General features: G+C 65.5%; 1 protein-coding gene across 1 annotated transcript; it reads right to left on the reverse strand.

The window, feature by feature from the left end:
* Positions 1–2398: 2398 nt before the first annotated feature.
* ONECUT3 (one cut homeobox 3) lies at positions 2399–19277 on the reverse strand. The gene is made up of 2 exons (XM_055343521.1): positions 18086–19277; positions 2399–2688 (listed from the first exon to the last, which is right to left on the reverse strand). The coding sequence occupies exons 1-2, from the start codon at positions 19275–19277 to the stop codon at positions 2399–2401; spliced, it is 1482 nt and encodes a 493-aa protein (XP_055199496.1).
* Positions 19278–26894: the final 7617 nt, after the last annotated feature.

Here is a 26894-nt window from a genome sequence, read left to right on the forward strand (position 1 = left end):
TCCTGTCTTTCCTAAAAGGACTCGTTTTGGGTAAGAAATCTGTAAACGCCGGTCCCCGCGCCCGCGGCCTCTGCTGTCGCCGCCTCGCCCGCGGCCTCTCACCACCCGGCTCGCTGCCCTGACATTCAATGTGTCTCCCACGGAACTCTTCAAAGAAATGACATACCATCGTCTGCAAAATTATAATTTAACGGTATAAAGCTTCAAGTCACGTATTCCAAAAACTAGCTAAGGATTTTTCTTTTTATCACATAAACTATACATTAAATATTTTGAGGTATTTCAGAGAAAATTGTCAAAGGCTCTAAGGAGCTGTGCTGGAGGTGTCATTCCCTGCGTGGAGAATGGTCTTTGGTATTGTGACAACCAGCTGGGTGTTGGGGACAGCGGGGTGGGGCCCAAGGGGGCTCGGGAGCGGGTGGGGGAAGGCGGGTGTGTGTGTGTGTGTGTGTGTGTGTGTGCGCGCGCGCGCGCGCGCGCGTGAGTGTTTGGGGGGTTGATGGGGACCCGGGAGTCCGGGGATTCCTCTGTGCCCGGAGCTGGTGGGGCGTGACCGCCCTGACCACAGGTCACCAGAGCTCGAGAGTTCCACCAGCAGCAGGGCCCCCCCAATTCCTAACTTTCCAACAGAGGCCACAACAGACACCTGTGGCGTGTGAGCCGCGGATCTTAAATGCTGGGGGAGCAGGCGCCTTACCCAGCCCTGTCCCCCGCCAGCAGGTGCGCCGCCCCGGAGCCCGGGGACAGCGGAGGTGCAAGGAGGGGGCCCGGCGCCCGCGCAGGGCAGCGGCGCGTGTGTGCGTGTGCGTGTGCGTGTGCGGGAGGAGTTGGTTGCTGAGCGGGGACAGGGACGCTTAGGATTCTTCCCCAACACCCAGAGGTTCTAGAAGCATCACTCAGATCGGTTGCTTAAAAAGCTGGGAGAATAGCGAGTCGATAAGGACAAGAGAACATGTCACACACATCTTTGGTTCCAGAAAAAGGCACTCATCGACCTCAGTATCCTCTCCCTCTCTGTCTCTCTCTCCTCCCCTCCTTCTCTCCGTCCTCCCTCTCTCTCTCTCTCTCTGTCTCTCTCTGTCTCTCTCCCCCCATCGAGGCGGGGGAGCGGGGCGCACCTGCGGGGCGCCCCTGGTCCCAGGCGCGGGAATTCCAGCATCCAGCACAGGTCCTTGGGGGGAATCTTTGGTATCAGGCGTGATTTATCCAATCACAGACAAGAACGTTAGAGTGAGGTAGCCTTTACCTGGGGGAGGGGGAGGGCATTTCTCTAGAAATGTCTTTTGCATTCTCGAGGGGGGAGGGGCTGACTACCTCCCTGGGAGGCAGCGGGCGCGCGGGGGCTCGGGGTGAGGTTCCTTCTCGCCTCCAGATGTTGAACGGTGGGGGGCGGGGCTCTCGGGATCCGGCTGCCCGCCAGCCCTGGGGGTCACCCGGAGGGGAGGCGCCGGGCTCGGGGTGCCGCCGGCGTCCCTTCTCACCCTTGCTTCCCCCTCCTCAATTTTTTTGGCAAAAAAAAATAAAAAAAATAAAAAATAAAAAGGGCAAGCGGATTCCACCGTCTCCAGCGTCTTCCGTCCTGTCCCCTGGGAGAGAGAGTCTCAGCGCGGCTCGCCCTTGCCCCCTCTTCGGGCCCAGCGCGGCACCCCCCCACCCCCCCGAGCGCCGGGCTTCTGGAAGGTTCCACGCGGGGCGCGCGCGCGGATTCCGGGTGGGCCCCCGCGCTCCGTCCGTGCGCCTCGTCCCCCGTGGTCTGGCTGGGGCGGGCGGGCGGGCGGGTTTTCTGCTTCTGTTTCCCGATCCGTGTCTCCCAGTGTCATCAAGGTGCCTGAAGGTAAAGTGACCTGACGGGTCCGGGGGCGCGGGGGAGGCGTCTGGACTGTACCCGCATGTGTGCGCTGGCCGTCCGCTCCGGGGGGCGGGGGGCCCGCCGTGCGCCCTCGGCTCCGCGGCGCCCCCTCCCCAGACGTTAAGGCAGGCGATTCTTGGCACGAGGAACCCTGGCCGCCGGGGCTGGGGGTGGGGTGGGGGTGGGGTGGGGTGGGGCCTCGGCTGTGGGCGGTGCTGCCGGCGGAGGGGCTGGTCTTGGGGCGGGGGGCGGGGCGCTGGAGGGACCGCTGGGGAGGAGGGCTCCTCCGGCCTGGGGAGGGGGGCCTGGCCGAGGAGGGGGGTGATTCTCAAAATTCCTTCTGTTAAATACCCGGTTTATATTTCTAGTATGTGCTTCTTGACCCGCTTTCGGGGACACGGGGGAGCCCTGGCTTTCGCAGGCCCTCTGCGTCCTGAAGGAGGGGGCTGGGGAGCCCCTCCTGCCGCCCCTCCCCTCCGGGGGGCGCAGGGCTCCCTTTGGCCTGGAGGGGAGGGGGCCCTTCTTGTGCACTGGGCGGCGCGGCGGGGCTCAGGCCTTGGAGAAGGCGGCGCTGCCGGCGGGGCCCGGGGGCGCGGCGCCCGGCTCCTCGGCCCAGCGGTTCATGCAGCGGCGCCGCGCGTTCATGAAGAAGTTGCTGACGGTGTTGAGCTCCAGGCCGAGCTGCTGCGAGATGGTGACCTGCATCTCCTTGGACGGCCGCTTGTTCTCCTTGAAGATGGCGATGAGCGTGCGCCGCTGCAGGTCGGTGAACACCAGGCGCTGCTTCTTGGGCTGCAGCGCGCGCTCCTTCTGCTGCTCCTGCTCCTTGCGCTTGCAGGCTGCGGGGGGCGGGGGGGGACGGGGACGTGGGGGACACAGAGACGGGATAGCGTCAGCGCGGCCCCACCGCCGCCGGCACTCAGGCCCCGCTTCCCCTGCTTCCTCCCTGCGGGGAGGCCCGGTGTAGACCCGGCTGGAGAAGCGCACCTTACTGGGTCCTGGGGGCGCGCCCGCCCGGTGACCCGGGGACCAGTCTGTGCCTCCTTACCCGGCTGTGCTCCCGGGCCTGATGCGCGCAGGGGCCGGTCATCGGGCCCACAGTGCCACAGCCCTGCCTGGCACAGCTGAGCCCCCACCCCTGCCCCCACCCCTGGAGTCTGAGGCCTGGGCTTGGCCTCCCTCAAATGCCCAAGGGATCCCCTGGAGCTGGGGGATCTAAGGAGGGGTGGGGGGCACGTAGGACCCAGCTCCCCCTCTGCAGCATAGAGAAGGCTGCCGGCTGATGGATGTTTGCCTATAGGAGGTGGCACCCCATCAGGGCCCCGAGCAGAGCAGGACCCCAGGCTCCTCCTCGGGGCCCCAGCTCCACAGGGGAGCCCTCCCCTCAATGCAGCGGGGCCAGCCTGCTCTGGGGCGGCCACCTCCCTCCAGGGCAGGGGTGGGGGGGAGGCTCAGGCACCAAACTGTCAGAGGCTCCAGTTCCCTGCCCTGCACGACCAGGGGCTGCACAAGGCACAGAGCCTGCCTCCCCAGGACTCTCACCGGCCACTATCACCCCCGCATGTGCTGGTGTGCACACCAGCCCCCCCCCCCCCCCCCCCCCCGTGACCCACAGGGACCACACACCACACTGGCTTATTTTGGTTCTGGAAGAGTCAGAACCAGATGGCGGGCCAGATCAATGTCCACACACGTCTGCAAAAGGAGATAAATCGTCCCTGTAGCAGTGGCTCATTTCTCAGAGACAACGGGTTCTCCCCTGAGATCCGACACCCCCTTCACTCTGCCTCCCTCTGACCTGAAACACTGCGCTTCCAACAGCTCTTTCAGGTTTTATGGTTGAATAAAGGTTGTGTTTGGAGATTACTGGGTAGTTTAGAAAAGTCTCTAAGTGGGGGAAGGAGGAGGAGAAAGAGGGGAGAGAGGAGGGGAAGAGGAGAGGGGACAGGAAGCAGGAGGGGAGGGAGAGGAGGGAGAGGAGGGAGGGAGAGAGAAAGGGGAGGGAAGAGGGAGGAGAAACAGAGTAGACAAATGAGAAAAAATGGTAGGGGGAGAGGGGGAGGACACTGTCAGAAGAGGCAAAGCTCTTGGAGGGTAAAAGTACTGTATCCACGAAACAAGAACAGGCTGCTATTCAACACAAAGGGCAACGAAGAGGGAAGGCTGTGCTCTTAGGAAGAAACCTGTAAGAGCTGGAAGGAATCAACATCAGGACTGGAAGCCAGCGCCAGGAAGCCCCCCCCCCACCAGAAATAGTACAGGGCCTACGCACAGAGATGGGAAATGGGAGAAAGGGCATAATACAGGGTGGATGGAGCAGGCCGGCCGTCTGATTCAGAGGCAACCAAAAACTGGACAAAAAGACTGCCAAGTAAAAAAAAAAAAAGAAAAGAAAAGACAAGACAAGACTGCCAAGTAAATAATGAAAAAGATCCATGTTTGGAGGACACAAGAGTCCCTGTGTAAGAGAGCCCACGAACACCTGGGTGGCTTGGTTGGTTAAGCATCTACCTTTGGCTGGGGTCCTGGTCCCGGGGTCTTGGGATGGAGTCCCCTACGCTCCCTACTCAGAGGGGGGTCTGCTTCTCCCTCTGCCTCTGCCCCTCCCCCCACTCATGCACTCTTCCTCTCTCTCTCTTGCTCAAACAAGTGCACAGTAAAATACTTAAAAATAAATAAATAGATAAATAAGTGAGCCCAGGAAGTGCTCAACTTAATGGATGAATAAAGATATGCCCTGAGGCTCATCCTTTTGACTTCTCTGAGACCCAGAGTGAGGAGAAGGCAATAACAGCTCCTGGGAGAGGAAAGCCGGATGTTCTGGGAGGGATGAGAGTCAAGTGGCTTTGGGCTTCTCAAAAACTAGGAGAGTGAAGCAATGCCTTCAAAATTCTGACAGAAATTCTAGAATCGGATACGCAGCCAAACATCAAGCAGAAGGGTGGAGTGAAGACCTACTCAGCCAAATCAAGGCCTCCAAAAATCAACTTCTGTGCACCCTTTCTCAGGAAGCTCCTGGAGGATGTGTTTCACCAAAATGAGGAGGGAAATTAAAAAACAAAAATGTGCAGGGGCACCTGGGTGGCTCAGTGGTTGAGCATCTGCCTTCAGCTCAGGGTGTGATCCTGGGGTCCTGGCATGGAGCCTGCTTCTCCCTCTGCCTATACCTCTGCCTCTCTCTCTGTGTCTCTCATGAATAAATAAATAAAATCTTTATTTTAAAAAAGTGGAATCCAAAAAAAGTGGGATCCAGGAAGTCAGACTCAACCTTCAGGAAAAGGGAAGAGTCCTCTGGATGACAAGGAGGACAGAGCCTAGAAGACTGTGGAACAGAGGCACCCAGGTCATGGAGTGCAGCCCCATCCAGCACCAAGGCAAGTGGAAAGGGGACATGACCTAATATGTATGGAAAAATCCTGAGTTGGTTTGCATTTTGTGTAGGGACTGTGGGAAGAACTTGTGATCGGCAACTACTAACTCCTGGAAAAACAAACAGTCAGATAAGAATTGAAAAATGCAATCCTAGTACTCTGTGTGGCTCAGCTGTGGACAATATTCACCGAAAGCATAACGATGTAATGCCGGATATCGATTTAGGCAAAAGACTGTACGTGTAGTGAGAAGCTGGCAGAGGGAGGGGGTGTGGTACGGATGTGCAAGGACGGGGAGCCGAACCCGGGCAGGTGAAGAGTGCACCAGGCAGCCCTTGGGGAGCAGGAACATATGCTCCTATTTTGTCTGCATAAAGAAACCCCAGGGGGCACCTGGGGGGCTCTTCGGTTGAGCATCTGCCTTTGGCTCAGAGCGTGATCCAGGGGTCCCGGGATCGAGTCCCACATCGGTTCCGTGAGGAGCCTCCTTCTCCCTCTGCCTGTGTGTCTGCCTCTCTCCGTGTGTGTCTCTCATGAATAAATAAATAACGTCTTTTTAAAAAAGAGCTTTACACATCAAGAACCCTGCACGTCTCTTATCTTTTACTCTTATGATAATTCCAGGAGGCAGGGATCCTTCTCCTGATTTACTCAGAGAAGGGGAGCCACGTGCTCAAGGTTGCAGCAGGTCCCAGCAGGGGCAGGACCGGAGCCCAGAAGGGGAGGGAGGTAAGACGCGGGTTCGGGGTTCCCCTCTTCCCCACCCAGCGCTCTCCCCTTCTCCAATCAAGTCCTAATGGGGGACCCAGAGGCCAGGGCAGGGGGAGGGGCTGGGCCAAGCAGAGTCATGAAAAAAACTTCGTGTTTTGTCGATCGCAGCAAAAAGAGGCTCCCCTCTCCCCTTTCCCAGTGTTCAATCTAATTACAGCTCCTCACAGCCCCGATCGATCTGGGCTCCAGTCAGAGCTGTTTACCGGGAGCCGCTTTTGTCCTGCGTCCATCCCCCACAGGCCCGGAGCCCAGCCCGAGGCCAGCCCGGAGGTGGGGGGGGGCACTGTCGCCATCACCACCCTCCCCTGGGCGGCACCCGCCCGGCACCCAGATGCCCCCACCCCCGGCCCGGGTGCCCCAAGCAGAGGGCAGGCTGTGGCGGGAGCCCCTTGGCGGACGCGCTTGCCCACGGTGGGGCGGGGAGGGCGCCTGGGGGACCCGGACTTACCCACAGCGCCAACCACCGGCTTCCTACTGGGATGCCACCGCTATGGCCACCTCTTCCAGGATGGGCTCCACCGGGCACCGCCACTGTGGCTTCCACCTCCATCACCTCCGCCACCGTCACCTTCCCCATCACCTCCTCCACCACCTGCAGCCCTTCTGCCATCACCACTTCCGCCACTGTCACCACCTCCACCTGCATCCCTTCCACCTCCATCACCTCCTGCATCACCTCCGCCACCGCTGCCTCCCCCACTACATGCACCAATCCTACCATCATCCCCTCCTCCACCATTGTCTCCACCTGCATCCCTTTCACCAACATTGCTTCCCCCATCGCCTCCCCATCGCCTCCCCATCACCTCCCCCATAACCTCCCCATCACCTCCCCCATCGCCTCCTCCTGCATCACCTCCACCTGCATTGCATCCTCTACTATCACTTCGCTTCCATGGCCTCCTCCACCACCTGCGCCAATCCTATCATCATCACCTCCTCCACCATCAGTGCCACCTCCACCTGCACTCCTGTCACCTCCACCTCCACCGTCACCAGCACCACCACATCTTTCAACACCATCACCTCCATCACCTGGGCTTCCATCACCACACCTATGGCACCTCTGACCTCTCACCTCCTCTACTTGCCCCACCCTCATGGCCTCCCCTGCAGTCGCTCCCACACCACCTTTCTCTTTAGGGCTCTCCCTCCATCCCACCTCCTGTTACCACACCTGCACCAGCACCTCCTCCTACGCCCTTCTCCTCAAGGCAGAGCCCATCGCAGAAGGACTCAACCCCGGGGCCTGTGCTTAGGGGACAGGGAGTGGCCCCAGGCACAGACCCTCACCACCAACCATGGTTGCCATGGCAGCTGGGGGAGGAACCAGCTGGCCACCAGACCTGCTCAGGGACCCTGGGCCAACCGGTCCCCCAACAGGGCCTCAGGCTCCTCATTTGCAAAACCAGGACCCTCCGCCTAAGTCACAAACGTCACACGTCCCTCAGCTCACACCCTCAGCGCACCGTCACCACTCCTCCTCCTCCCACCACCCCCACCCCGCCGCCTCTCTGCTCTCATCTCCACGGCCCCCTTTTCCTTTCTTTTATTTTCTTCATAGCATTACAGTGATGCCTCCACTCTATCCAGGGCCCCCCTCAAATGTGGGTTTGGGGCCCCTCTCCATGCCTCCAGGGACTCAGAAACATAATAAGAACACCAATTCAGAGATGCTCTGATCTTAGAGCGACTGGTGTCCGCCCCCATCCCACCTCCCTCTGTCTTTTTGGAGTCCAGGGATGATGCTGGGCTGCGGCTGGGTCCTGGGGGGCCCCCAAGGCCCTGGGAAGAGACTACAGGTGGCCCAGGAGAGACCACGGGCCTACTCCCAAGTCTGAGCCACTCATGGGTACCCAGCCCCCAGCCAAGGAGGGCCCGTCCAGGCCCAGGGCGGGGCTCCAGGGAGGAGGGGTGGGCTCCTTGGTCCTCATCCAGGTGGGAGCCAGGGTGAATGGGGGGACCCTCAAGTGCCCCTGGACCGTTCCCCCATAGCCCCTCTGTTTTGCCTTCCTGGGAAGCGCTGGGGCTTGCAGACCATCTGGTCCCCCGGGTCCCCCCAAGGCCAGGAGGGCGGTCAGGCCCTGCCCCCCTGCAGTACCTCGCTGCGTCAGCCCTCTGTGCCTCCGTTTCCTCAACTGAACGCTCTTAATCCTGGTCCCTGCCTCGCCCAGCGAGGGGAAGAGATTTAGCCAGAAACGTCCTGGACCCTGGACGGTGGGGGCTGAGATGAGGTTCTGGGGCCCCATCTAGGGGGCCTTTGGAAGAGAATGGCCATAAAGTCCCCCCCACCTCAGGCTCAGCCTCAGACTTCTGCATCTCCCAAATCTTCCAGGACAGGGCCCAGATGGAGAAACTGAGGTAGGGAGTAGGGATTCGGCCACCAGGCCGAGGCCCCACGGCGGTGACCTTCCCCCAGGAAATCCTTCTCTGGATCCCAGAAGAGCTGGGCTTGCTCCCCCTGGTCCCCAGTCCTGAGCTTGAGTTCCCTCCCCGACGACTTATACCCCTCGTGGCCACCTGTGGGACCCCCGGGGCAACCCCTGGGCACCCTCCGCAGCAGCGGGCACCCATCTGCAGTCAGGGAGGGAGCAGCTGAGGCGGCTGAGGTGGGGCCTCCCCCTCCCCCCCGCCCCTGCACGGTGGGTGGGGGACAATCGGCAATGGGGTCTGCAGGGCCAGGAGCGGAGTCACTGGTTGGTCACCCCCATCTTCTCGCAGATGCGCTATTCCTTCTCTCCCTGCTCCCCCTCCTCTCCTCCCCCTCTCCCTCCTCCCCTCCTCTCCCTCCTCCCATCCACTCCTCCTCTCCTTCCCCCCCTCCCTCCTCCTCTCACTGCTCCTCTCCTCCCCCTCCTCCCATCCCCTCCCCCAGAGGTGCTCGGTGGGGGGGGGGTCGGTGCCTGGGGGCAGGGGAGTGCCACTGCTGTGCCTGTCCTGGGCCATTCCTGGGCTGACCATTCGGGCATCTGTCTGTGGCCCCATCGTGTTGGGGTGTCCACGTGGAGCCGCCATGAGTGCCCGGCTGGGTGAGGGGCTACGTGTCATTGAGGTGTGTGCAGTGCACTTCACTACCATTGGGCAGGTGTCCACAGGTAAACAAACCACAGGGGCGTGAGCCCCAGGGACCTCCTGTGACCCAGCAAGTCTGCACGTGACAGGCAGGGGTGTGGGATCTGGAGGGTGCTGGGTGGGGAGAGGCCCCAGGGCGTGGCTGGGTCGCTGGGCAGTGTGGGAGGCCCGGGGCCAGCGGACAGCAGCCTGACGCTTGCCTGCAGCTGGCCACGGGGGTGCAGGGGACACAGTGTGGTGAGGTGACACGGTGGGTGACAGCCAAGGCGGATGGTGCCCCAGGGGAAGCGCAGGCAGCCCAGGGAGCATCTAGGCCCTCAGGACGCTCCGTCCACCTGCCCGGCCCCGCCCACCCCCTTCACCAGCCCTTGCACACACGCTCTGCGACGTCGGTCTCCTGGTTCACCAGGCCAGTGAAGGCAGCGACCCCGTGATCCTGCCGTCCTTGCGGGTCAGTCCCACCCTGCGCCGTCATGAGGCTCAGGCACGCTCTCAATGTGCCCCCAAGCTGGATCGGCCCATTCCTTCCCTCCTTGCCTGCTTCATACATTTATCAAGCGCCTACTGTGTGCCAGGTGCTGCTGGGGACAGCTGGGGCAGGACGCCCCCTCCCCTCACGCAGCCACGGTCTCATGGGTAAGAGGGGTCAGGCTAGTAATCCCACGGACAAGGAGACGTGGAAAGCCAGGGCTGACTTTGTTCCCAAACAGAGTGCAGGCTCCCCCTCGGAGCGGTGAGGGTGGGGTGGCACCGAGGGTGGGGTGGCACCGGGGTTCTGGGGAGGGGGAAGGTTCTAGGAGGCCTCCAGGTGGGGTGGAGCTAGGGATGCAGCACTGCGGGCCTGGGGTCCCAGCCCGGGTCTCGGGTTGGGGGGAGGGCGTCTCGTGAAGCCCCACGACGACAGGGACGAGCCAGAGGGCCACCGGGAGGGCTGGGCTTGCCAGGGAAGGACAGCAGCTAGACCGGGGCACCAGAATTCAGCTGGGACACCGTGTGCAGTGGGCGCTCCCGTGTGCCCCTGCCTGCACCGAGCGCCTGTCCCTCCCCCCACCGCAGTGCACCTGGGCACAGGCTCGGGTGTGCAGGGGTGTGGAGCAGGAGCCGAGGGCTGTCCCCTCCCCTCTGGCCACCTCCTGTGCTCAGCTTAGGCTTCGCAGAGCAGACAATTCAATACGGAGCCTGGTCTCCGGCTGGGATGATGACTGGTTTCCTTGGCGACGTGTCCCGCCCCAGCCGCCAGCTGCCCCGGCCCCAGATGTGGGGAGCACGGATGCCCCCACCCTGACGGCTTGTCCCCACTGGGCTGAGCTGCCCTGGGCATCCGCCAAGGCCTCCCCAGCCCAGAGACGGTGGGTGACTTGCCCAAGGTCACACAGTGAGTCACCAGGAGAGGCCTGGAGTAGGGACACTGACCCTGTTTATCTACACTGTACCCCGGAGGGAGCCAGAAAGGGGCTCCTGCTCGGGCGGAGTCATCTCCAAGGAGACAGGTGCACAGCCAGGCCCTGCCCTCAGGCCAGGACCCTCAGAGACCTCGGCAGGCAGCCGGCAGCCCGTCCTCATCTGCCTTCCCGGCGCCCACTCTGCCCCTCCCCCTCCCCCTCCCAGGCCTCCTGAGCGCACCTGGGCCAGCGCCCAGCCTTGGGGAGGCCTCCCCACTGCTCCGCCAGACGGGGCCTTAACGGCCACCTTTGCAGGGGAGTTCTGAGCCTTTCAAAGACTAATCAGAAAAATGAAGGACTTTGGGGTGCCCCCCCCACCACAGGCCGCCTGGGGTGCAGTGCACGGGGTGGGGGCCTGGGGTGTGTAGGGGCAGCTCACACTTACACGGTCGGCCATGGAGAGTCCCCCCCCCCCCCAACCGTTCAGACACCAGACACCCTCGCACAGGGGCAGACCCGCTGGTGCACGGACACACCCGTACCCAGCCTGCGCACGGCTTGGATTTTTAAAAACCTATTAAGAAGTCACCGAGGCCAGCGGTTGAAAATAGATTTGAAAAAGATGACGGGAAAGGAAGCAGTGATAAGAAAGAAAAGAACAGAGAGGCCAACCCAGAAAAGGGGGCATGACCGGGCACGTCAGTGATTAGGACACTAGTCAACAGATCAACTCCCAGAACCGGGTTCCCTGCGCCCTGCGTTCACCTGCGCGGGTGGGGAGAACCGTCTGGACTGGCCTGACTGGCCTCGGGGAAGGGGGTGGCCGGGGTGGCCGGGGGAACAGGGGGATGGCCCACGAGAAGAGTAGCCAGCAGACCCTGGAGGCTCTCTCTCTCCTGCTGTGGAAAGTTCTGGGTGTCGAGGAGGCGGAAGCAAAACAGAACCGGGCTTTCTGTCCAAAAAGAGGAAAAGGAAAACCAAAACCGGAGGAAGGCGCCCTAGGAGCGGCGGGAGTAAGGGCAGCCTCCGGGAGGAGCGGACACTGGCGGACACTGGCTCGCAGGAAGGGGGGTGACGGAGGAGCCGTCCTGCTCTATCAATTTGGAGCCAGGGGAATGGAAATAATAATACGGGGGGGGGGCTTTGTGGAGGCGCCACTGCTGGGCCTGGGGACTCCAGTCTCCATTTGGGAAGTGCACAGGGGGAAGCGACTGTCCAAGGTCACCAGCGTCGTTGCAGGCCGCCACCGGGCCCAGTCCCGCGCCCAGTCCCGTACCCCGCGCTCCCTGCCGCCCTGCAGGGCTCTGGGCCTCTGTGGGGCTGCGCGCACCCCGCCAGGCTGCAGAAGGCGAGGGCACTCCAGGCTCCTCTCCGCTTTAGGGGACCCCCCCACCCAGCAGAGGACAGTCGTGCAGAAGGCGGCACACCTCCCGGTGGCCTCGCGGGGGACATTGAGGCGCTGACACCTCCCCCAACACGGAGCCGGGCCCCTGCTGCCCCGTTTTCACCCTCCCCGTCACTGTAGGTGGACGCGACCCCCTCTCAACCCCCACGCACTGCAGAGTGAGTCCAGTGACTGCGTAGATGCGGGAGAGACAGGTGCTCCAGCAAGCCCAGCTGGCGCGCATGGACGGCTCCCAGTGGCCACACAGGTCTAGGAGAGACAGGGACCCTTCCCGCGGTCCAGCGCCACAGGCCGCCTCGAACAGGCCAGATCCGGGATCCGAGCACGGAGAGGATCGGGTTCCTGAGCCTGAGTCTGCGCCCGGTTGTCCCGCTGTGAACGTGGGCAGGTCTACACCAGCCTCCGGCGCACCTCCACCTGCGGGCAGCACCTCCCTTCCGCAGTCTGTGCTGGTCACCAGTGCCTCTCCTTGGCCCTGTGTCCATGTGCTGGGAATCTGTGACTTGTTGGGTCTAAGGGGACCCCTCCCCACGTCTGCGTACAAGGCAAGAGTCCACGGGCAGGAGGGTTTCGCTTCCCAAGCACACCCACACCTACACCCGCTGGGCAGAGGGGAAACTGAGGCCGCAGGTGCCCTGCACTGCCTGAGGTCCCGGGGGCCTCCAGGCAGCCCCTGGCTCCTGGCCTTGCCTGTCCCCTCCCCCACAGCGCTGCTGTCCTTATTGATCAGGGGCCGCATTTAATTAAAAACTTGATTCAGACCAGCCTGAGCTGCCGGGGTAGCTGGGCTTGCTGCTCCATACAAAGGCGCAGGCCGGGCAGCCGCAGGGCCAGCAACCCAGGCCGCGCAGCTGCCCGCGCCTCCCCGCGCGTCCTTTGTCCTCAAGGGTCCAGCAGCCGGAGTCAGGGCGCCCCAGGGCCCGCGAGCAGGGAGCTTCCCCTATATCCCGACGGCCGCGAGGGGCTTCGTGGCAGGACGCTGAGCAGGTGTGTGATGAGCCCCAAAGTGACCCCTCCAGCTTTGAAGGAGCGGCACCGGGGATGGGAGTGGGCTGCCCGGAGCTGGGTGGGTCGCTCAGACTAGAGTGGTGATGGCTGATGGGGAAGCAGCATAGGAAAGGGAGAGAAGTTAGGGAAGAGAGTGCCCGGTCCAGGATTTTAGGCGAAGGGGATTTCAGAGTAAAGGAGTAAGAAACCAGCTTCACCCCCACACGCTGCAGGCTTGTCAATGTGCTTAAGTGTGGTGTGGGGGGGTGTTGATGTGGGGGTGACCACCCCTATCCTGCAGGCCGGGAGGGGGCATCGGGTTCCAGCAGGGCTGGAAAGCCGAGGCTGGGCCCATTCTTACCCAAGGGCCAGCTTCAGGGAGAAGCAGAGGCAGGGATCCAGGGGTGGCTGTGGGCGGATGGGAGGGAGCTGGGGCCTGAGCCCCACACCTGGTCCGTGGGGGCCCACGTGGGTCCTGTCACCCGCGGAGGGGCCGAGGAGAAGCCGCAGGCCGGGCCAGCCAGCCCCACCGCCCACCTGCGGTCCTCGGAGCCGCTTACAGACCAGAACTTGCCATGACCTTGACAGATGCCCACTGTCCTTGGCGTCAGGGCACTGAGGCCTCTGCCAGCCTTTGTCCCCGCTGGACCACCCACCTGGAGTGTCCCCCCATTTGCAGGAGGTGGGAGCCCTGGCCTCTCAAGCCCTGAGGTAGCCCCTCAGGACTCAGCCCCCCTCGGGAAACGGGAAACGGACTCCCTCTCACAGGGTGTGGGGAGGGGCGGGGGGGCTTGGGCAACTGCCTTCCTTTCTCGGCCTCGGCCTCTGCAGAGTGGGCACGACAATCACATCCAGCCTAAGTGGTCATTCCAGATGATTCCATCTCTCATCCCTGGTGGCTGAGCCAAGGAGACGGGGAGGGCCTCAGGCCCCCCAGCCAGCCCCCTCCCCATCTGAGAGCCTGCCGTCCCCTCTGCCCCCTGTCTGTGTGTCAGGGACACAGAAGCACTGAATGGGGGCAGGGTCCTGCCGTGTCCCAGACGGGGTCCTGTGGTTTGGAGGAGGGCCTGGTGAGTGTGTGTGGGGGCACCCAGGGTCACCCTGGGCATGTTGCAGAGATCACACAATCCCAGACGCAGTCCCCATAACCCCATGCACCCCTGTAGGGGCTCAAGGGGTCCCATCTCCCTGTCCACTCTCTGCATCTCCAGATCCCGGGTGCCCTGGGCCCACCTGAAGATGAGGAAACCTGTGCGCATGGGGAGCAGTTAAGCAAGGTGACCTCAGGGTGCAGAGCCCGTGGGGGCACCCCCAGGGCTGTCACAGGGAGCCACTGATTAGAAAAACCTCAACAACAACAAGCGCCCACGAGGTGGCATCTTATTCCATCCACTTCTCAGATGAGGAAACTGAGCCTCGGACACTCACCCCACCTGTCAGTGAGGGAGCCCAGGGGTCCCAGGTTTTCGAGGCCCCCGCTGGGAGGTCTGGCAGGATGTGTAAGAGGCGTGGGCCCGTGCTGCTCACGCAGAGGTTTTTACAGAGGTGCAGGGGTCCTGGGGGTGCTCACGGAGGCTGCACAGCCAGCCCCCCAGGGGGACGCTGTTGGACTTTGTGGGCTGGGTCCCTTCCTGTTCAAGACCCCCCCCCCGCCCCTCAGTCTGGGTAGAGCTGCAGAGTGGAAGCTGGGTGGGTGCAGGGGGAGGCTGGGGGGCACTGCGGCCTTACCCTGCTGGAGGAGCCCCTTTGCCTTTTCCTGTCCATTACCCTCCCCTCCAGACCCGCAGCCCGGCCCCACGCCGCCACCCCCCCCTCAGGAACTTGGTTCCAGACATGGTCCCCTCCCTGCCTCAGTTTCCCCTTGCTGGTCTCCACCACCCCTCAGGGCTGTGGGCACCTGACTCACCAGCAAGGCAAGAAGGAGGCCAATCGCCTCCATCCGGTATTTATTTTATGTATATTTTTTCTGATCAGTTACAAAACATACTTTTCCTCCAGAGTCGCAATTTAAACAATATTTGAAGACGGCCAAAGCTATCGACCCGCGGCGGTGATGAATTAGAGACGGTAATTCGAATTCATCGACCACCCCGCCCCAGAGCCGAGAGCCCCCCTCCCCCAGGCCCCCCCAGAATCACTGCTTGAGCTGGAGCCAGGGAGGCTTCCGTGAGGACCCTGGGGTGGGCAGATGAGGCCCCCAGCAGCGGTTAGGGGGCTGCAGGATGGGCCTTCCGGACTCGCGGTCCCGTCCCAGAATCTCGGACCCAGAACCTGGCTCCCCCGCCCCCGCCCCCCACACACATTTTACAGATGGGTAGACTGAGGCGCACAGAGCAGGGGGGGGACCCTGAGGCCCCTGGCCGGATTCCTCAGTTGCCTCAGAGAAGCAAAGCCACCAGCCCTTTGCCCCTGGGCCCAGATCTGGGAAGGAGGGAGGTGGGAAGCTGGGGGGCGGGGGGACCCTGCGCGACTGCCCTCCGCGGCCCCCCCCTTCTCGGAGCTTTCCCGTCTCTGCCTCTGTCTCTCTCCCTTTCTCTTTGTCTTTCTCTTTCTGCTCCGGTTTCTCTTCCGTCCCCGTCTTTGTTTCTGCTTCTCCGTCTCTCCGTCTCTCCAGTTTTATCTTCTCTCTCTCTCTGTCTTGTCTCTGTCTCTCCAGACCCGGCTCTGCCTCCACGAGTCCATCTCTCCGCATGTGTCCTCCTCCCTCGTGGGCCCTGTCTGTCGTGTGGCCCCTGTGCCTGTGCCCGCGGTCACCGGGTGGCCCCGCCGGAGGCGGGAGAGCCGAGCACCGGGCCTGGCTGTGGGGCTGCGAGTCCTGCGGGGTGGGGGTGGGAGTGTGCAGGGGGAGGCGCGGGCGGGAGCCCTCCAGGCCGGGAGCTGGGCGCGGGAGGGGACGCCCCGCTGCCTCCCCCTAACTGGGGCGATTTGCCGCCACTTAACCGCTTTTCATTTGCGCAGAGACCGGAACTAAAGGCCTCTGAGCCGCCGGCGCCTAATTACCCCTCGCCCTGGGCCGCCGCCACCTCTAACTCGCAGTCCGAGCCCCGCGGTGTAGACGTGGCCTGGAGCGCGCGGGTTGCGAGCCCGCAGGTGGGTGCGGTCACCGCGTGGGCAGCGGTGGAGGAGCAGAGTCCCAGGCCGAGCACCCCGCCCCAGGCGCGACCCCTGCGCCCCTCACCCCTCAGGTGCTCCTGACCCCACCACGGATTTGATTTTCCTTCTTCAGAAGGGGAAATTGAGGTGCGGAGGTGAGCCTGCTGCCACAGCCACAGCCACAAGAGCCCAGGAGGCCCGGCCAGGACGCCAACGAGGACTCAGTTTCCCCTCTTGCAGTGCAACCGGCGGCCGGAAGGAAGGGTTGGATGCCCCAAGTGCGCATGGGCCTCTGCAGGGTCGCCCGACCCGCGATCTGTGGGTCTGTGGCTGGGGGGGGCCCTGGCGCACCTTCCAGGGAGCCCTGAATTGTGTGGCCCCATACGTGTCCGTGAGAAAAATGGAAAGTGGCCTCCGTTCTTTGGGGGTGCACCCAAGCCAGACACCATGTCCCCCAAAATACATGCGCTGGGAGGGGGAGGTAGAAGGTGGCTGCTCTGGCCACACATCTAATGACCGGGTTGGCCAGGTCTGGAGGATGTCACTTAGTGTCTAACACCTTAGAGCCCTGCAGGGCATGCGGGTGTCCATTAGGCTACCACTGTCACCTCCGTGGCACAGCAGGCTGTGGCTGTGTGTTGGTGTGACTAGCGTGCTCCGTGAGCACACCCGCGTCCTTGCACGGGTGACGGGAGCAAGCTTTGCCCTTCCTCAAAACCCGCCTAGGTTCCTAAGGCCATTTCTACCGTCACGGCGACCTCCCCGCACGCTGGGTCACCTGCCACAGAGGAAGGAGAATTTATTTTCCCGTTCCCTCAAGTGGAGAATCTAAGAAGCCTATGGGAGGCTCAGCTTGTCACCTCACTCCGCAGAAGGGGAAACTGAGGCCAGGTGTGAGTGCAGGCTCCCTGGGGTTGCCCAGTATGCCGGGGGAGGGGAGGAACGAACACAGACCCCTCTCCATCCCTCAACCTATGCCCCCTCCTCGCCCCCTCCCTCCCCGTGGACTCACGGCACAAATCCTTCCCCCCTCCCTGCTCCAGGGGCGCCTAGTTTGAGAGGCAGCCACTCCAGCGCCACTTGCCCCTGTGTGCAGAGAAGCGATCGATCCAGAGCCCGAGCCGGCTATTGTCCCCAAGGCAGGGGCGGCCGCAGCCCCCTCCCCCTGCCGCCAAGGAAAGACACCCCCTCGGGGGCAGGCCCATCCTGGTGACAGTGGCAGGGGCTCTCCTGCACCCCACAGGCACCCAGGAGAAGGGAGCCCGGCCAGGCCGCCTCGCCAGGGGCAGGTGTGGACACAGCTGCTGCCAGCTGGGAGGGGGGAGGGAGCTTGGTCCCCAAGGGCCGGGGGCTGAGAGTCAGCCAGAGAGGGGGACCGAGAGGGGACGGAGAGTGGGAGACGGAAGGAGGAGCGGGAGCACAGCCAGAGCAAGTGCAAGATAAATAGACGCCGGTTAGCCCCGGCGGAGGTGGAGATGAGGGAAACAAGGGAAAAGCCGGGCCGGCGGGGGCGCGCACCGGAGCCCTGGCACCCGCGCTCGGCGGGCGGGCGGGCGAGCGGGCGGCCGGGGTGTGAAGGCCTCCGGGCCGCGGGGCGAGGGTCCCCGGGGCCGCCCCTCCCCCGCCGCTCCGGTGACCTTTGCCAGCGGCCGGAGAGGGGGAGGGGGCTATCGATCGCCCAGGCCGAGCTACAAAGAAGCGCGCTCTGGGCCGAGGGCTGAGCGCGGGCCCGGCCTGGCCGCCTGGCGCCGCGGCCGGTGGGGTCCGGCTCCCGCCCGAGCGGGAAGCGCGGCCGGGCCTTGCGGGAGGAGGGGAGGGGCCCCGGGGCTGCGGCGTTGCCTCCAGCCGCCCCCTGCACGCACCACACACACAATGAGCGACCCTGCAGGCGGCCTCGGGGACCCTCCCCACAGTGTGGAGGGAGCCGGGGCCGCCTCCCCAGCCGGGAGGGCCGGCGGGCTGCTGGGGGGCGAGGCGGCGCAAGCCCTTTCTCCCTTTCGGCGGCGACGGTAGGGGCGGGCAGGGGACAGATCGCACTCGGGCCTCCTGCCGGGGAGTCCCGGGCCCGCGGGAGAAGGCGCTGGGGCACCCCGCGGCCACCCTGCTCGGTGCTGGGGAGGCCGAGCCAGCCCCGCCGGGCGCGCCGCGCTCCTACCTGCGAGGCGCAGCGCCGACATGCGCTGGAACTCGGGCTCCTGCAGCCACTTCCACATCCTGCGGAAGGTCTCCCGGCCCGACTTGAGCTTGCTCCAGGGCTTGGGGTTGCGCAGCAGGTCGGAGAGCGTGCCCTGCGAGCGGCACAGGATGCGCTGCGCGAAGATGGCCTGCGGGATGCTGTAGCGCTTCAGCTCCGCGGTGATGCGCTGCGCCACCTCCTTGGTGTTGATCTCCTCGGCCGCCGCGCCCGCCCCGGGGCCGCCGCCGCCCGCGCCCGGGCCGCCGCCGCCGCCGCCCGCGTGGGACCCGTGCGCCCCGGCGGCCGCCAGCCCGCCCAGCGGCGCCAGCAGCCCCGCGGTGCCCGCGCCGCCCGCGCCGCCGCCGCCGCCGCCGCCGCCGCCTCCGGGCAGCCCGCGAGCCAGCGCGTCCTCGGCGCGCCCCAGCAGCGCGGCGTGCGGCTCGAAGGCGGCGGGCGGCAGCAGCTTGTCCCCGGCCAGGTGGCCCGGCGCGCCGTAGGCGGCCAGGGGCGGCGGCGGCGGCGGCGGCGGGGGCTGCGGGGCGCCGTGCAGCGCGGGCGGCAGCGCGTTGGGCAGGGGCGACAGCGGCGACCCCATGGCGGGCAGCTCCTTGCCGTAGGGCCCGTAGAGGTGGCCCACGGAGGCCAGCGCCGCGCGCTCGTCGCGCATGAGGGTGAAGCTGCCGCTCACGCTGGCCGCCAGGCGCTGCGGCGGGGGCGGCGGGGGCGGCGCGGCCGCGGGGTGCGGGTGTGCGTGCGGGTGGCCGCCGTGCGCCCCGGCCACCGCCGCGGCCGCCGCGTGCTGGTGGAACTTGTCGGCCACGGCCGCGAGCGGCGGCAGGTGCTGCAGGGGCGTGAGCGTCGTGTAGGTGCCGCCCAGGCCGGGCGCCTCGCAGGCCATGCCCATGGCGGGGTGCAGCGGGCCCGCCAGCTCCCCGCGGAAGTCGGCGCCGCCGCCCGCGCCGCCCGCGCCGCCCGCGCCCCCGGCGCCCCCGCCGCCGCCGCCGCCGTCCAGCAGGCTCGCCATGCCCGCCACCAGGCCCGGGCGCCCGGGCGCCACCAGGCCGCGGTGCTGCGCCGCCGCCGAGCGCGCGTGGCCCGGGCTCAGCAGCTCGCCCGCCTGCGCGTGGGCCACGCCGTGCAGGCCCCCCAGGCTCTCCAGGCTCAGCTCCATGCTCGGCCGCCGGCCGGCGCGCTCAAGGCCGCCGCATGGCCCCCGCCCGCTCCCCGCTGGCTGCGCGAGGCTGCGAGGCTGCCCGGCTGCGCGGCGCACCGCCCGGCCCGGCTGCGAGCGCGGCCACCAGGATGTGGCGGGGGAGCGGCCGCCGGCGCCGGGGCCCGGGTCTGACGTCAGCACCCCCGCCCACCGCTCCCCTGCCGCCGCCTCCCGCCTCGCCCTCCGCCCGCCCCGGCCCCCTCGAGCCCGGGCGCGCCCACCGGGCCAGGCTCGGGCTCCGGGGTCCCGCCCGCGCACCTGGGGAGGCGTCCCCAGGGCACACTGTGCCCCCAGGTGCGGCTGGGCGCTCTTGTCTGCGCCTCTTCGCAGAGGGTCAGGAGGCTACCGTCCCGCGCGACGCCCCCCAAGTCCGCCTCCAGGGAGTGCGTAGCAATGCGGCCGGGTGGGGGCCGCTTCCACGGCGCACACAGACCCGGGGAGGCAGCGTCCTCCTAACCGGCACTCGACAGGGAGTCACGGCCCCCTCCCACCTCTCCAGGGGATGCTGCTGAAAAGCGGGGTCCTCAGGGGCTCTCTGCCCCAAGTGTCTGGAGCTGCTCCTGGGCCTCAGTTTCCCTAGCCGTACACTGCAGCACCGGACCTCCAGGGTGCCAAAGGCACCTCCCACGTACAAGCTCTCCTAGTTTCCTCCGTCTCCAGCGTGGGAGCAGCTTGGGGTCACCCTTAAAGGCCCCTGTCCTTCTCCAGCGCAGGGGGGCAGACAACACGTCTTCTCTCCTTCCTAAGAAGCCTCCGTGTCCAAGGCCAAGGTTGCTCTTTTGGGTGGGGGAGTGAAGGTGCTCCTTTCCCCACCTGGAGACAGTTGAGGCCCAGGGACACCTGAGAACTGGGAGACACAGGGAGGCTCCCGCCCTCAGAAAGACGACCCCTTCCGGGATCCCTCCAGTGGGGTAAGAGGTGGATCACAGAGGGGAAACCCCCGTGACCAGGCCTGTCACCAAAGACTGCCTCTGTCTCAAGGCCAGAGTGGGGAGGGCATCCCCAAATCAACCCCACCCTTTAACCTTTTGTGGGGAAAGGCAGGGAGGCCTCTGCTGGAGCCCCCACCCCCACCCCCAGGCAGGCCCATCTCTGCTGGGAGGACCTGGGCTGTTAGCTGCTGCTTGGGGGGGGGGGGATGTGGGGGGAGGGAAGACCCTGGCAGGGAGCCAGCCCCCACTCCATGCAAACCCCTCACCCCCCTCCACCCCCCTTCACCACCACTCACCTCCCCTGTGGATGTGGAACAGGGCTGAGCTTGGCCCCTGCGCCAGGGCCCTTTCTGTGTCTGCCTTCCCCTCCATGATGGGGGGCTGCTTTCCTGCCCGCTACCTTTGAGCCAGCTGGGGGAGGGGTGCTGTCTCTAAGCGCAAGGGAGTTGGGGGGCCTGGATGAACAGGACCCCTGCTTGGAGGGATCACACAGGAGAACGGCCTGGTCCAAGTCCTGGGGAGGATAGGGCTAAAGCGGACCGGTCAGTGGGTCAGTGCCTCGTGCTCAGGACTCAGCTTTTAGTAGCTGCCTCCTGTTTTCCAGCCACGCACTCTCTCCTCACGTAGTCCCAAGAAGGGGTCAAGCCACCATTCGCAGCCTCAGTCCTGGTGGTGCCAGGGCTGGCCTTCCGCTTGGTCGCTGGGTTCTGTCCAAGTGCTAACACTGCCCCAGGTCCGGGCCCCCGGGCTTTTCCATTCTGGGGATTGTATGTGATTCCACATTTTCCACTCTTACACCCATCTTCCAGGTGGGAAGACAGAGATGGAGAGCGGCGAGTCCAGATCACTGAATATCCCCCTCCCCATGCAGACGGAGTCTGGGAGGTGGGTTCGATAGTGCTGAACCCCAGCCTGAGCCCCCCATTCCTACCCTCCAACAATCACAGATAATTAAAAATAATCGCGGGATCTAAAAATCAATCAGGCTCCATAAAATGATCACATCCCAGGCCCAGGAGGTGCAGCTCAGGCAGGGTGGAGGAGCCGGGGTGGGAAAACCAAGGCAGAAGAAAGTACCCCCAAGTGCGGACTCAGGGTGCCCCACGGGGACCCACATCATGCAGGCTTTTGCTTCCTTCTTTATGTATTTCCCCCAGCTCCATTATCACTTCATTTATGTCACAGGCCTGTAGGGCTCTTCTCTAGAAGAAAGCTTCCATTTTGAAAAAAAAAAAAGAGATGCCAGCCAGGGGCTTGGAGGCGGAGCCCCGCGGCCTCAGGACACCCCGGCCTAGACCCGCAGCGCAGGGTGGCTGCCCCCCCTCAAGCAGCCCCCCCCCATCGACCTGGCCTGGGACTCCCTCGGGAACAGGGATCTCGCTCCCCAGAGGGGCAGCGCTCCCACTGGGAAGTTGAACAAAAATTTGCCAGCATCCAGCGAGGAAGGAGGCCCCCTGGAACCCCTGAACCGGCTTCCCCCACCAGCGGCTTTTTAGTAATTAGTAAAATAGAATTGAGCCGGCTCCGGGGCAGGCGGGAGGCTCAGGCCCTGATCGATCTTGGGTCATTAGGCAAATTGCGGTGGGGGGGGTGGTGGGAGTGGGGGGTGGGCTGGATGGGGGCAGGGAAACCCCCATCCTCCTTCCTACGGGGACCTTGGCCACCTCTCCGAAGCTCTCCAGCCTCAGTATCCCCCACAGGAAAACTGAGTTTAACTCCGGCCCCGCGTCTGTGCGCGCTGGGCTGCCTCCGGCTGCCGCCCACCCTCTCTGTGCCCGGCTCCGGCCCCCTCCCCACCCCGGGAGCCCAGCCGCCTCCGGGGCTTCAAGCACGTCTCCCTCCCAAGCTGGAAACTCTCCGTAACCAAGTGCGGTCCAGCCCCTCCCGTCTGGTTCTGGCCCCTTCGTCGGCGCAGCTGAGCAGAGAAGGGGGACAGACCCCAGGTTTCCCCTTTGGGGCCTCCCCCAGGTCCCTCCGTGCCCCGTGGCTGATTTTGTGATTCGATTCGTCCCCACCGAAATGAAAGTCACCGGCCTCTGTTCACCCCGGTCTTTATTAGAGGAAGGTTTTAATAAACAGTGGGGGTCGGTGTCCCCCTCCAGCTGCCCCGCAGCCTGGCCTCGCACCGGCCCACTTCCAGTCCCCGGAACCTGCCCACACCCCCAAATCCTGGCCGGGGCTCGGTAGGCCCGCAGCCTCCCGCCAGACTTCTGCGCCTTCGTTCAGGCGGGGTCGGAGGACTTGATTCAGATTTGGGGGGAGGGTGCGAGGCTTTTCAGGCCCCGTGGGGATCCTGGTCCGGCCGGGCAGGGCTGGGCGCAGAGGTTCCACCTCCGGAGGCTGGGCGCGGGGAGGGCGCCAGGGCCGGCCCTGGGGCGCCAAGACATTGGGGCTTCGCCCCTGGCGGCCGGCGGGACCGAAGCTGCCCGCCCGCTGTCCGCCGTGCCCGGGGGCGCTGGGCCTGGGGCGGATGCTCCCGCGGGCGGGTCGGCGACAGCTGCGCCCGATCGATCCCCGCGCCCGCCCGGGCTCCGTTGCCCCCGCCGCGCGGCTCCATCGAATCCTCATCGCTCCCGGGCCGCGCCGCCCGCCGCGCTCTCGGCAAACAAGGCTCTTGTTTGCGCGGGGGCACCGGGGCCGGGCGTCTGCGGGGCGCGGGGTTGTGTGTGACCCTGGGGCCCCGGGTGCTGTCCCCTCCCTGGGACGTGGCCCCCGCAGGCCGGGAGTGGCAGGGATGCAGTTAGAGGGATCCCTCCCCCGCCGCGCCCCCTCTATCCTCCGGGGAGGGCGGTGGAGGCCGGAGGGAGGGGAGGGCGCCCGGAACCCCCCCCCCCCCGTCCCTGCCTCAGTCTCCCCATCTGGAGAGTGACCCCCCGGGGCGCCCGAAGTCGGCTCCCTCTCCTCCCTCCTCCTCCACCTGCTTCCCCTTCCTCTGCGCCAGGCCAGCGCGGCGCGGTCCGGAGCCGGGCAGGGCGAGCCTGCGACGCCCAAGTAGTGAAAGGTGAGGCCCGGTGGGGTGGGGGGCGCAGCCAGCGGCCGGGGGCACCATCGTCCCCCCCACGCCAGGCCCCGACCCTCTCGTCCGGGCTTGGTCGACAGCACCCCTCCTCCTTCGCGAGCTGGAGAGGACACTACGAGTCTACCCAGCGGCGAGCAGTCGGGGAAACTGAGGCCAGGTCGGCCGGACGCGGGTCGCGGGCTCCGGGGGTTGAGGGAGGGGGCGGGAGCCGCTGGAGCCGCCGCACTGCCCAGCTCCGCTCGCCGCTGGGGGCCGGGCGCGGAGGGCGGAGGTTCCCGGGCGCAGCGAAACCCGCGTCAGGCGCGCGGCTCCGGAGGGGCCCCCGCCGCCCCCCGCGGAGCTGCGGCCCCCGCGGCCCAGCGAGACCCCCGCCCCCGCGCAGCCCGAGCGCCCCCGCCCTCCCCGGAAGGCAGGTTCCTGCAACAATTAAACACGTAAACGTCTCCATCTAATCCGGGGAGCTCCGCGCGGGGCGGAAAGGGGCGCGCACCCCCGGAGCGGGCGCGGGGGCGCGGCGGGGCCTTGCGGAGGCCGGCGGTCCTGGGGCGCTGTCGGGGCGCCTCTCCCGGGGCGCGGCGCTGGCCTGCGGAGCCCGCCCCCCCCGCTGGGACACCCCCGAGCGCAGGGCCAAGGACCCCGGGGCGCCGCGCCGAGGCGGGGGGCACAGGCCCGGAGCCCGAGGCCCCAGCCGGGCGGGAGGACGCCGCGCTCCTGCTCGGGGAGGGTCGGGCGCCCCGCGCCAGGTAACCGGGCGCATCCGGCTGCGCAGCCTCGCCCCGACCTGGCGCCCCATTAACGCGCCATTTATCTGAACACATGGCACCCTTTCCGCCCGGCCAGGAAGTAGGGGGAGGCAGAGACTCCGCGTCCATCCCGCAGGGCAGACGGCCCCCACCCCCTCGCTGCCTCCCTGGGTGTGGGGGGCCCTCTCGGAGGGGCCCTGGGGTCCGGGTGCAGGCCCTACAGGTGGGGGGGGGCGGGGCTGGGCCGCTCCCGGATTTGAGCAAAGCTCCCCGGGCAGCCCCTCCCCAGAGCTGAGGCCTCTCTGCCCCTCCCCGGGGCTCCTGGGCTGGGGGAGGAGGGATGAGGGGGAGGAGGGATGGACACCGTCCTTCTGGTCCTTCTTCCTCCTGGTAAGGACCAGGGGCAGGGCAGGGGCCTTCCCTGCAGAGGACCTTGAGGCTGAGTCCTGTGGGATGTGTAGGAGTTGCATGGGGTGGGTGCAAGGGATGAAAGACCCCTTAGGATCGGGGAAGGGGGGGGCAGGGGCAGGGGAGGGCCCCGGAGATTGGCGTTCTCGGTCCCTGGGCCCTTCACAGGCCTTCATTAAGGAAATACTTGTTGAATGAGTCAATGAGATAAAGCGGACCGAGTGGGGCAGTGTCAGGGCCAAGCCTTGAGTGCCAGTCCCGATGCAAAGCGCCAAGCAGGAGAGGGACAGGCAGCCTCTAGAACAACTGTTCCCAGACTCGGTGTGCACGAGTGGGGCTCAGGACGGATGTGGTGGGGATGGACCGAGCCCATGGCATGTGTGTGTGGGGGGCAGAGATTTTAGCTGAGCCTGGCAGGTGAGTCCCTGCTGGGGGGTAGGTGCTGTTCCCCTGCGTCACTCCGCCCTGCCCAGGGGTGAGGGGTCCCAGATTCCCCCGGGGAGTCAGACGCCCAGCAGAACCCCCTTCTACTGCCTGCCCCTCCCCCGCGTGCCTCCTGCGAGCTGTTGGAGCTGCTGGAGGTGGGACTGCGGGGCAGCCGCTCTGATTATACCCCCTTCTAGATGAGGAAACAGGCACCGGGAGGTAGGTTTGCGGACCTGCGACCGCAGGGCCTGCAGGGCTGGGTGGCCTGGCTCCGCGCCCTCAGGGGCTTGCAGTCTGCACGTGTTGCGTGGACACGTAGGTGTGTCCAGCTGGCAGCGCCGCGTCCGCGTCCCGGTGACCTTGGGAGGCAGGGGTTTCAGGTGCACGGAACGTTCCTCTGATCAGTCATGTGACAATCCCAGGGACCCATGCCCCCTCCCCACCGCAGGTTTGTGGGAGGCCGTGGGAGGGATGGGGAGAGACAGCCCGCCCACCGCCCCTGCATCTGGGGCTTGGGAACCAGCAGCCGGGTGCTGGGCTGCTCACAGCCTGGACCCTCCCACGCCGCCCAGCAGCCGGTTAAACATGAGAGGGACCCAGAGGGGAAGGGTCAACCGGGCTCCCCCCCCCCAGAAGGACACGGCCACCCCCACCTGTACCGTGAGAGCTGACCCTTGGGGGAGCCTAGGCGGTGGAGAAGCAGAGCCCTGGGACCTGGGGGCGCTGAGGGCCGCCTCAGTTTCCCCGGGTAAGGAAGGGGAGTCGTGCAGCTCCTCTCACCCCCCTCTTGCCCCTCCCCTCCCCACTCTCTTCCTCTCAGGCCTCCTCCCTCCTCTGTCCTCCCCCCTCCCCCCCCACCCACTGCTAACAGCTGTAACTGCGGGTTAGCCCACCTCCCTCCCGAGCACCCGGCCCCTCGGAGCAGCCCCCACGTCCCACGTTCCCTCTGTCATTGCCTCCGTAATAAATCCCCGCACTTCTGCGACTGCGAGAGGAATCGCTGGGCTTTCCTCTCTTCCTCCCACATTTTTTAAAAAACAAACAACACATTTCTATTCTTATTGAAATCCCTGCGCCTGGGAGGCTTGTGTCCCCTCTCGGGACTCTCCTGGGACTTGGCTGGGCGACTTGGTGGAGGACAGAATTTCCTCGAGCCCCTGCCTCCCCTCACCCCTGCCTGGAGCTGGGGAGACACAGACAGTGGGGGCGTCCTTTGGGCACAGGCTGGTGGGGAGGGCCCCCTGTCGGGAGGGGTCGGAAGGACGGAGGGTCACCTGGTCCACCCCTGCTTGTGTCCCAGGTGAGACCACCTCCCAGAGCAGGTGCCTCTCAGCTGCCTGGGAAGATCAAAGACCTGCGGATCCCAGATGCAGAAAGAAAGATGGGGGGTGCAGGAGGTGTGTGTAGGCTGAGCCCCGAGCCCCCCCCTCGCTAGGTGGGGCTGTGGCTGATTCAGCCCCCCAGGGGCAGCTTCCTGCACTTGCCCATTTCCCGCATGGGGAGACTGAGTCCTACCCTGGCTCCTTTGTGGGGCAACTGAGCCCTAGCGTGTGGGGTGCCATCGTCCCGTGGGTGCCGTGGTGCCCAGCGATGATGGGGAACATGACTGAGGGCCTTCTGGTGCCCACGCACGATCCGGGGCCAGCCCAGCACCCCCTCACCCCCATCGCTGGCTTAGCCGTGGAATGGACACAAACCACACATGCAGGGCAAACTCGGGTGCACCTGGCAGAGGCTCAGAAACCGCGCGTGGCAGGTGCGGCCACCCAGCTGTGTCCTTACCCCGGGCTGAGGGAGCGAAAACAGGTGGGCGGTGAGGCCAGAGGGACCCAGAGGACCAGGGCCTGAGCCTGGGCTTCCAGCTGGGCCTGGGAGGAGGGAGGAGAAGAGGGTGCGGGACAGGGAGGAGCTGGGCAGGCAGGGGGGCTGCTCCTTGTCCCTCCAGGCTGTGCGGCTGAGCCACAGCCGGTGGGGACTCCCCCCCAGCTGCTCGGGCAGCAGCAGGGCCACAGCAGGTGGGGCAGGCGGCCTCAGGCTGACCCGCCTT

The sequence above is a fragment of the Nyctereutes procyonoides genome, unplaced genomic scaffold (genome assembly GCF_905146905.1).
Source record: "Nyctereutes procyonoides isolate TBG_1078 unplaced genomic scaffold, NYPRO_anot_genome, whole genome shotgun sequence".
Classification (NCBI taxonomy): domain Eukaryota; kingdom Metazoa; phylum Chordata; class Mammalia; order Carnivora; family Canidae; genus Nyctereutes; species Nyctereutes procyonoides.

Coding starts and splice junctions, on each gene's coding strand:
- ONECUT3 (XM_055343521.1), bottom strand. CDS start 19,277: ATGGAGCTGAGCCTGGAGAGCCTGGGGGGCCTGCACGGCGTGGCCCAC. Junction 2,689..18,085: donor GTCGGCGCTGCGCCTCGCAG/GTAGGAGCGCGG, acceptor CGCCCCCCGCAG/CCTGCAAGCGCAAGGAGCAG.